The sequence below is a fragment of the Opisthorchis viverrini genome, assembly GCF_000715545.1.
Source record: "Opisthorchis viverrini unplaced genomic scaffold opera_v5_62, whole genome shotgun sequence".
In the NCBI taxonomy this organism is placed as follows: Eukaryota; Metazoa; Platyhelminthes; class Trematoda; order Opisthorchiida; family Opisthorchiidae; genus Opisthorchis; species Opisthorchis viverrini.
The window spans coordinates 778,876-788,705 of NW_008751718.1; the positions used below are offsets into that span (position 1 = coordinate 778,876).

The 9,830-nt window shown below is 42.5% G+C and overlaps 1 protein-coding gene across 1 annotated transcript in view; it reads left to right on the forward strand.

Annotated features, from left to right (window-relative positions):
* The window catches only part of T265_04003 (hypothetical protein), a gene marked incomplete at both ends in the record, with an annotated part of 76,645 nt that extends 74,722 nt beyond the window's left edge, over window positions 1–1,923 (forward strand). Inside the window, one exon of the mRNA XM_009168621.1 lies at window positions 1,837–1,923. Coding sequence (XP_009166885.1) covers window positions 1,837–1,923 — 87 coding nt within the window. The remainder of the gene's footprint in view (window positions 1–1,836) is intronic.
* Between the last annotated feature and the right edge of the window lie 7,907 nt (window positions 1,924–9,830).

Genomic DNA, 9,830 nt, shown 5'->3' on the forward strand with positions numbered 1-9,830 from the left:
CTTATATTAAATGAACCCAGACACGCAATATATGTGAAACCACCAGTTTCTGATCTTAATTATGTATTTTTCATTTGACCTGCCTTTATTGCTGTTATTTTCACATTTTTTCTTTTGAAACCGGAAGAAAGTAGGAGAGGCTTAGATGTGTCCTTTAGAGTGCACACAAGTATTTTAGGATATCTTTTTATCCGTTATCTGAAGTTACCAAGTGCACTCAGGGCTTTTCGGATGCGCTTCATCATCCTGCAACTGAAGCGATTAACAGCCATTTAGGCGGACATATTTTTGATGTAATCTCACTCCTTGCTTAAAACCGTGTAACTTATGATTCGCTCACTGAACCATGATCAATCCCGAGTCAACGGCCTATTACCGCAAGCCGTCAAAATTCAAAACCCCCCTTTGCTCCAGATACACCCATAATTCTGACTATTTTCAAAACAACGTCATGTATATCTAAATTAGGCTATTACAGAATTGAGGAACTCAAAACTTTGGAGGTGAGCTTGCCTCTACGATCAACGCATTATGGCGGCACTCTGCATGAAAAATGTGCAAGCCATCCAGATCGACAATGAACTGCAATAATTAAAGCATTTAGCAAATACTGTATATTCGATTATATATTCAGCCCATTCGACTTCTGAAGGACACAATGAGAGCGTGCATTCGAATGTTTTAACAGACAAGTGTTGCATTCCTGAGGCGAAAAACGTGACTATTTTTAACTCCCGTGCAAAGAAAAGCTCAAAATTTAACCTGTCATTCAGTAAAAAAATTAGTGTTCTTCCGTCTTCACGCATCACCAGAAAAAATCCCGGGTTCGTCCAGAAATATATAGCTCTGATAGTGAATCTCCTGATAACTAAGACTTGGACACAACTGGGCCCTTCGTCAGACTTTCGAATGTATACTTCTAAGAAGAATATCAGAAATGTGAGAATAATTCGAGTCATATTTGAATCTCCTTCACACCAGCGTGTAAATTAATTAGTAATCCGATTTCAGTAGTTGTTCGAATAATCCAAGAGGGTTTACTGCAGCTAGAGAAAAAATGAAAATTTTCCAAGGTGCGACAACTGCTAGTTCCAGAGCAACATCGGACTTGCGGGTTGCTAGTTGATCACCGCCACACTTAACAAGACCACCGGACGAGAAATGTACTCGACGTACCCTAAGAGGAAGTTACCAAATCGTCTACGGATATGTTCAGGTGGCCAATGTTTTCAGATTTAACTAAACGCCGTGGATACCTAGTAAGGAATACAATCCGGTTCATCGGAGTGATGGTTAAAACGACTTCAAGCGTCCGGCAATGCAGCATAGTGTTCACTTAACACCCCTCTTCAAGATGAAATCACTCGCCACTCTCACATTACCAACCGGCCAAACGAATCCGTGACTTGCTCAACAAATTAAGGCACTATTTGTTGACATTAGCGAAACAGCCATGCGGGACCTGTTGAGCTATTTTTATGTGGCAGGCGATTACCACACAAAACCACTCGTATTCAGCCAGAAACCTGTAATTTCGCCCCGATGGTTGCATATGAGACGTCGTAATCCTTCACCGAAATATGTGAATTTTCTGGAAAGGATCTGAAGCCACTGCATATCGAGGTAGATGTTTTTTAGATGATAGTTGCTTTCGCGCTTTTCCATTTCTAATGGTATCCCCTGGTACAACCCTACACGCTTCTTTTGGGATTTGCTAAAAATTGTTCGTTTCGGTATTTGGAGTGTGTTTTATTTAGCGTATATAGTGAGTTTTGGTCGTTCACTATTCTCCAGTACAAGCAGTTCGGCAAGTCTCATCATTAATCTGATTGCCAGATGACTGTTGAAAGAGTTCAGCTGGGTAGACACCTAACAGAAGACAAGCTGGCGGACGATAAATCAAATGAAAATTCCGTCCTTTAAGTAAAGCCAGGCTATGCTGAAAAGCCGAGAAGCATCGTACAGCTGTTGCATCCTTACTGACGATCACTAAAAGTGTGTATCTCACGAAACTCCATGGAGTGTGGAAGCGCGATCTCTCGGGTAGCAGTTTGGACAATCAACCGTTCGGCCTTGATTAGCCCATCAGTGGCGTGATTAATTCGCACTTCTGGTATAGCGCCCTCATCCTTCACTCATGGGACCCATGTCACGTGATCACATGTGTTGAATGAATTCTCGAGCAACGGCTTCTCAGGTGGAAGAAAGTAATCACTAACATATAAAATGCACAGGCGAATCTTCCAAACGTCACGGAGGGAAGGCAAATGAGAGCTGAGTTCTGCAAAAGCGCTTATTGTTCGTACTTATGTTACATTTATAATAAATCTTTTTGATCGAGTTTCATACCTCATTTTATTTTGACGGAATTTTGTGTTATTTTTTTCCGGTGAGCACTTATTCCCAGCGCCAAAATATTCGTCATATCATTATTCATAGACCTTAGGTAAAAGCAATCCAAACCCATAAAATGTACCACTGGTTGCACTACAGATTATCCAGGCTGAGTCACTGTGCTGGCAAAAACTGATAGTATGACCAATTGGTATTCATGGAGTATGTTTCATTCTTTCTGCGTGCCCTACGTAAACGAAAAAACCCCTTGTCTGAACTACATGGGCTTTTCCACATAAACAACACACGGTCATTCGCATATACTGTAAACATGAGGCAGGTGTTACCGTTCTTCGTACAGAGGACTGGAGGAATGTCCAAGAAGGTAAGTGTCTCTGGTAAAAACGGTACAATGTGACCGTTTGGCATACAAGAACTTCCACCATAGACAAAGGAAGCTGGGGATATTTGGATGAGAAGTCATGCATTGGGCATATACAAGAAGTTATTATGTCGGTCACCTAGGGAAACCGATTCTGCGTTGTGCATGATGTTGTTTGGCAGTGTTTATAACGAACCGCGAGATACATATCCTGTTCCATGCTTGTGAGAATATTTGAAGTTTGCTTATCTTCTACCCTTCATGTTCTTCTCTTATACGTAAATTCACAACGTGTATAGGATAGGTGACAAAAGCGATACACTAGTATGAAGTTTGAACATTCGTACAGTGGATCACGCCCTCTTCTAGCGTCATAAATTGTAACCCGTTCGCTGAAGGCCTCTTGCTATCTGGTAGCGCTGGACAGCTGTCCATTTCAGATGCTAAAAATTCCAAAAAACCGATTGTTCAAACCCTAGTTAGAGCATATTTTCCGCCCCATTGCACAATTCAACGTTTTAAGTCAGAATCAAAACATGGGAAAACTGCTAATAAATATGTTGTAAAGGGAAAACTGGCTGAGAACATCATCGCTCATAATGGTTGAAATGGTTGAAATACTCTGAGAGTAGATCGAGTATGGGTCGGTACAATCTCTGATTGAACCACTGACCAACTGAGCCAATAGGCTTTTAGCCACTTCGGACACGAAGGTGCCGTGCAACCATCTGTACTCACACATGTTAGGTATTGATCAAGCAAATCAAAGGACAATGTAACAGATACTTGTAGATACTAAAGGACAGGACATTGGAACAAGAGAATTCAATTCAACAGACATACAGAAACGAATGCATCAAGAGAGAAGTTAAAGAAACGATCACGTAGAGTTATGTAAACACAACAAAAGAGAGACTGAATAATTAGGAAGAGAAACTTATTTGATCAGGCCTTGAAGCACCCATCTACACTGGTCAGTAGTAAAGCCAACCGAGAATTTGGTATACCTAAACTCACTTGTTCAGGGTACAAAAAATACAATCTCAAATCTCGGCTGTTGTAGTAACTACGTTTTGTTGTACACCACGTTTGCTTGTTTTTTTCAAGCTACATATGAATGTGTTTTCACGGAACGATGGTAAACCGTTGAGTAATCTGGTTTGAGACGAAGGCTCGAAGCCTATGTTTTATCCCGGCTGATGCACACCAAGTGTAGCAGCTTGTGTGAAGATCAGAATCGAACAAGTAGCACACGAACTCAATTGTTTTCATCAACGTTTGCGTCTATCAAACGGCTACAGTTTNTTGGTTATGTGGTTCGCAAAGAGAGACATAAGAATAGCGAGCGTCGCACAGCAAGACAGAAATTAAATCAGAACATAAGTTAAGAAGTCTGATGCGGTATACCTGTGCTTTGGGTGTGATTAAGATAATTGACCAGAAAGGGAAGATAATGAAGAAGGATAATCGTCACATATCAACCAAACTCACGGAGGGGTCAAGGCTACTGTAACAGAGAATTGGATAACCGCTCTCCGTAGGGTCTGCTCAGATGCCGTTGTTATGTAGGTGTGACCCGTTGTAATAAGGTGCCTATTTTTGACCATGGTTTCACCCGGGGCGGTTGAACTGATTGTGCGGCATGTTTTTAATAAGAATAAACTGGAGTCTAACATTATCATGCACCGTAAGATTTGAACAGCAAGCCAATCTGATGACACCTCAGCACAGCTGCCATGAGTAGGTAAACTCGGGACACCGAATTTAAAATGAGGCAGCATTCACCCTTGCCGACTTGGTGGGCGATAAATCCAACGCGCAATTAGTCAGTCAGGACTTAACAGGCAGCTGTAACGTGCGTGAATATGGAAAAATGAGGACACTTCTGGTTAAAACTGGTTACTCATGAGTAGTTGATGCGGACGGATGTTTCGCGGTTGTACCATAAACTGATTCCGAGAAAAGTCAATAGGAACGAGTCCAGCAATAAATCCAACCATTGTTTACCAAACCCCTCTGAAATTATGACTTCCCAATCGGTCCCAAACATTTTCCAATTGACTGAAAACATCTACGAACCATGTGTTCGGAAGCTGTCAAGTGAATATGTTCGATTGGCAAGATTGGAGGCTAACTGGGAGAACCATCGGATTTTCAACATTAGATGCATGAAGCACAACATAATTCCCAAATCTCTGGTTGTTAAGCCACCAGATGCGTCTCCCGCTTCTGCTCGAATTGCTTCTTCAGCGGCCAAGTCATTCCTCAAACAAAGGATCCATTTGACCACCCAACGTTTAACTGATATCCGCCAACGCGCATGTCATCTCAACGATGATCTTCAGTCCGCACTCTCGCCTGCTGAATTCGAATTGCTAGATACCAAAGCGAAGGAAGTGAAATCAGCTGAAGGTAAACAGTGCAAGGACAGACAAATACGTAAGTTCGAGAAATTGCTTTCTACAGCTCGCTGTTCTAGTAACACAGCAGAGAAGCGTAAGTCATCCACTAGCTATTGTAGCGTAGTCAATTTATCAGAAGAACGTTGTCTGTTGGAGAAAGAAATGAATTTTGCAGTAAGTAAAGGCGTTATAAGGGCGGAAGAGATCACCCCTAGTGTTGAGTTTGTATTTCAGAAGCTTCCTTCAATGGAAGCGGAAAAATTACGTGTACAGTTGGTCACAGTCCTGAAGTGTCGGCAAACAGGGGTTCCAGACATTGCACCAGCTGAGCGAACAGCCTTAACCACGTTAAAAAAGTGTAGACAGCATAGTAATAGTAGGTAAGGCCACGGTCGTCATCAATAAGAGTGACTATCTTCATAGAGTTAGACAACATATAGCTGATGGTCCTTACCGACAAATTAGTGACGGAAAGATCACGTCAATTATGAGTAAGAGTAAAGTTGAGGTTGGGAGGTATATAAGATCTGTGATAAACCATCTGGGGCAAGGCAAGTGGTATCGATTGTACCCAAAAAGTGCAATCCAACCACGACTGTACGGGTTACCGAAAATTCACAAGGAAGGTGTCCCCATAAGTCCAATAGTGGATGGCATAGGTTCACCACCGCATGAGCTGGCCAGATTTCTAGCAGGTATCCTCGAACCACTTGCCGGCAAGTCACTCACGCACATCCAAGATTCGTATGAATTTGCTAAAAAAAAGTAGCTGGGTTTCAGATAGAGCCAAACGAAGTCCTGGTTAGCTTTGATGTCAACTCGATGTATACCTATGTCCCTAAAGCGGATGCTGTGGAAGTAGCGAGAAGACTTTTACTGGCAGACACGACGCTGCAAGAACGAACGCAACTCTCCGTAGACGAGATAGCTGAAGGCATAAAAGTATGCCTAAACCTCAGTCAATTTGTTTTTGACTCAATTATATACTGTCAAGAACAAGGTTTGGCGATGGGATCACCAATATCCCCGATTTTGGCCAACATGTACATGGAAGACTTCGAACAGAAAGCTTTAAACGGATTCGAGTGTCCACCAAGGGTGTTCTGGCGTTACGTAGATGACACGTTCGTTGTAATAAAGCGGGATAAGGTGAACGAATTCTTTCAACATCTGAACACATTGGACCCTCACATTAAGTTAAGCATAGAGCTAGAGTCCACATCGGGTACACAAGCTTTCCTTGACTGCATGACACACAAGAGTGGTGGGAAATTAAAAACCACTGTATACCGGAAATCAACAGATAGTGGTGCGGTCTTAGACTACTCCTCTGCACATCCAAAAGCAGTATATGCTAGCATAGCCTCAGCGATGTTTAGGAGAGTGAGAGCACTGTGTACAGAGGAGGTCGACCGAAGAGCAGCACAGCTCGAGGTAAAAAAGCGACTTCAAGATGGCGGATACCCAGTGGGTTTAATTAAGCGACAACTAAGACGGGTATTGGTGCCAACACCAAGGCCCAACAAGGAGTGGATCGGAACAGCGGTCATTCCATACAAAACAGGGACATCTGAAGTCATTAGAAGGGTACTGAATACGGCTAACATTAGAGTAGCTTTCCAGAAGGGGAAAACTTTACGCTCGGTGTTGGTGCATTTGAAGGATCGCCTTCCGGTTGATAGGACTAGGAACTGTGTATACAAAATAAAATGTAACGACTGTACGAAGGTTTATATAGGTCAGACAGCCAGGGAATTGCACACCAGAATCGGTGAGCATAAGCGTTCCTAGAAACGCGAATGAATACCAGGCGTTATTCAAAGATCAATCAGTGACAGGGCATGCTCTGGACACTGGACATAGGATAGATTTGAAGAATGTGGTTTAAAATGCGGTTTAAGATTCACACCACAGCGACTGGTGGACGAGACGGTGGAAATCGCCAAGCATCCCAGTGTGGATAGAATAGAGGGGGTAGAACTTGCAAACGTGTGGAGAGCGGTCTTAGATCAGCCGAGATGACACGAGGCGGTGTGCAGTTATCAGCGAAATCGCCTGGGTCTAAAAGTACAAAAATCCAAGTGGCGTTAGATCCAATTAACCACCCCAACCCCATCCCCAAACCAATTGTCCCAGCACCCTTGGACGAACACAGGTAAACGAAATATGTGAACGACCCCAAGAGGAATTTTCCATTAAGGTGTCCTAGACTGAAGAAGCGGGGACGGAAAAAATCCGGGTTCATCATAAAGACGAACCCCCCCCCTAACCAATCTATCGTAAAGCTTAGTCATCTCCACCAATCAACAAACAGGATCATCAGACTGAACGCCCAGCATTGATCAAGTCACTGGTCATATGGAATCTGAAGGATCGGTTCTCTGACTACCTTGAAACCCAATCAACCTACTTGCTTACTCACTTGGCCTGACGAAGCTTTTGTGTCAAAAGCGAAACGTTGCCCAGCAAAAAATCCACCGATTGTTTACCAAGCCCCTCTGAAAAAATGGGTCCATTACTTTTCCTTTTATCCACGGTTCTTAATACATAATGGGAAAAGCTTTGTGTTGGATGGTTATTGTGTATATATTACCCACATGTTGCTTAGTACTCAAATTGAACTAAATTCGCCTGTCGAAGACTCTATCAGAAAAGCACTGACATTTTTTGCGGGATCGAGCTTTCTTATTAGCTCGTGATGATTAAGCCGAATACACGTATATACCGCCTCGGTCTTCCGGCCGGATCGCAAATTACCATAATGAACGGGTTTTCTGGCACCTGTACCCAGTACTGTCATGCGGAGATGCAATGAGAGTCATTGAAAAAGTGTTGCCCTCTGGTTGCACCAAAGGGCCAATCATACCAGCCGCTTGTGTGACGTCATAATTCCTGCTGTTTCCCCTTGGTACCAAGATTTGGCAGAAGATATGACAGGTAAAAGACAAAGTGGCGGGTTGCACCTCTCATTTCCCAGATGTTCCATCTCATACGCCTCGTGAATGTGCCGGATTGGTCTTCTCTAAAAACCGAACTGGTGAAGCACTGCAAGTGCGTGAATGTGAGAATGTCTAAAGTCCAATTATTAAAGGACGTAAGCTTTAAAAATGGAAGTGTGAGAACGTGTTAGACAGGGTATGATTTACATACTTGTCAAAATCATAACTAAGTGATTTATGTACAGTGAAATGGTAGTTTCATCAAACCAGAAAAGCCAGAGGAATCTTTATCTTGGATGAATTCCGACGCTACTCATGTCCGTCAACGCAGGAGGCTGACGACTCTTCCTGAAACCCGATCGTTAGTTTTACGTTTGCCTGAGCTTGTCGGTTAAATTTCCACTTCAGACAAACAAAACTGAGGCAAACGAGAAAAAACAAATGCTTCGATCATAAAAGTAACGAAGGCTGCTCCGATAACACTACCAATTTTCAACCTTAGCTGGTGGGACAAACATCCATTAATTCTGGTGGCTTATCGAGCAGCTACATCAACGCTCACCTCCAGCTTTCAGGCACCTTCAAGTTACAAACCTCCAGGCAATGCTTTGCTGACCGTATCACTTATGCCGTAGAGCGTAGGAATCAGAGCATTTTTACTTGACAATTTTATCAACCAAGTCCCGACTTTTCAGGGAGCTCCGGTGCGATTTTGTCGCACCAATAGAATAATACTACGTAAAACGGTACAACAAGGGCAACTTAACTTCGTTTATACCATCTAATTCTAGTTGGATTCTGCGTGTCAGTGCTTCATCACCATCATGAGTTTGCGGGATCCTATAGAAAACAAGAAAATTGTGGTAAGAAATTTAGTGAACAGGTTAAATGACCTCGAAGTTTGTCTTTCATATCTTTCACTGCAAATGTGTTTTTGTCAGAATTGAGTCATCTTGTCATGAGTTTGTCGTAATTGTAGTGGGTACCAGTTCATTATTTGGTTAGAATTCATGTAGTAAAATGTGGGAATGTAGCTTGGGATTAGGATGTTTCAGAAAATGGAGTAACCGATCAGCAGGAGCAGGACGGTCCTTTGGTTGTCGTTCGATGTTTCGTGCTTTCCAGGCTCATCAGTGAAAAACATGTCAGGGGCGTCTGGTTTGCACTGCAGAGTAATAACGCGATCACTTAGTGTATTGTGTTCCTGGGTCTGAAATCAAATACATGAGGACACTGGATATTCGTAGGAGAAATCTATCTCCGCACTTGTGTTGGTTTGGGTAAGCAGACTACTCGCACCAGATTAGGAAAAGATCATTATGCAAAAATGATTGATTCGGACAATGTCATTTGCTACTCCACCCATAACCCGCCTAATAATGCGCATTATCAACCACTTGGAACCAGTAGCTTTTGTAGGTGAACATAGCGGGGACAATTTTACTTAATACAGACGTCCGGACACACTAATACAATTAAGATTATGTACGATATTTTCTGAGAAAAAAGGCGTGTTATCAAGAGTACATAACGACTGTGAGACTCACTGTCGTTCACAGTTTGGCGCGACTAAGTAACGGACGGGTATATTCTTCATGAAATGTTTAAGTGAACTACAGGAACTTTCGTTAATTTAACAGAACTTCTGTTACGATCCGGTCCAGTGGTTCCAAACCTTTGGGTCGCAAATCCCTTTGGAGCAAGGGTTCGCATAGTTTTTCAAAATTAGAACATTTACCACTCGAGTATATATATATATATATATATATATAT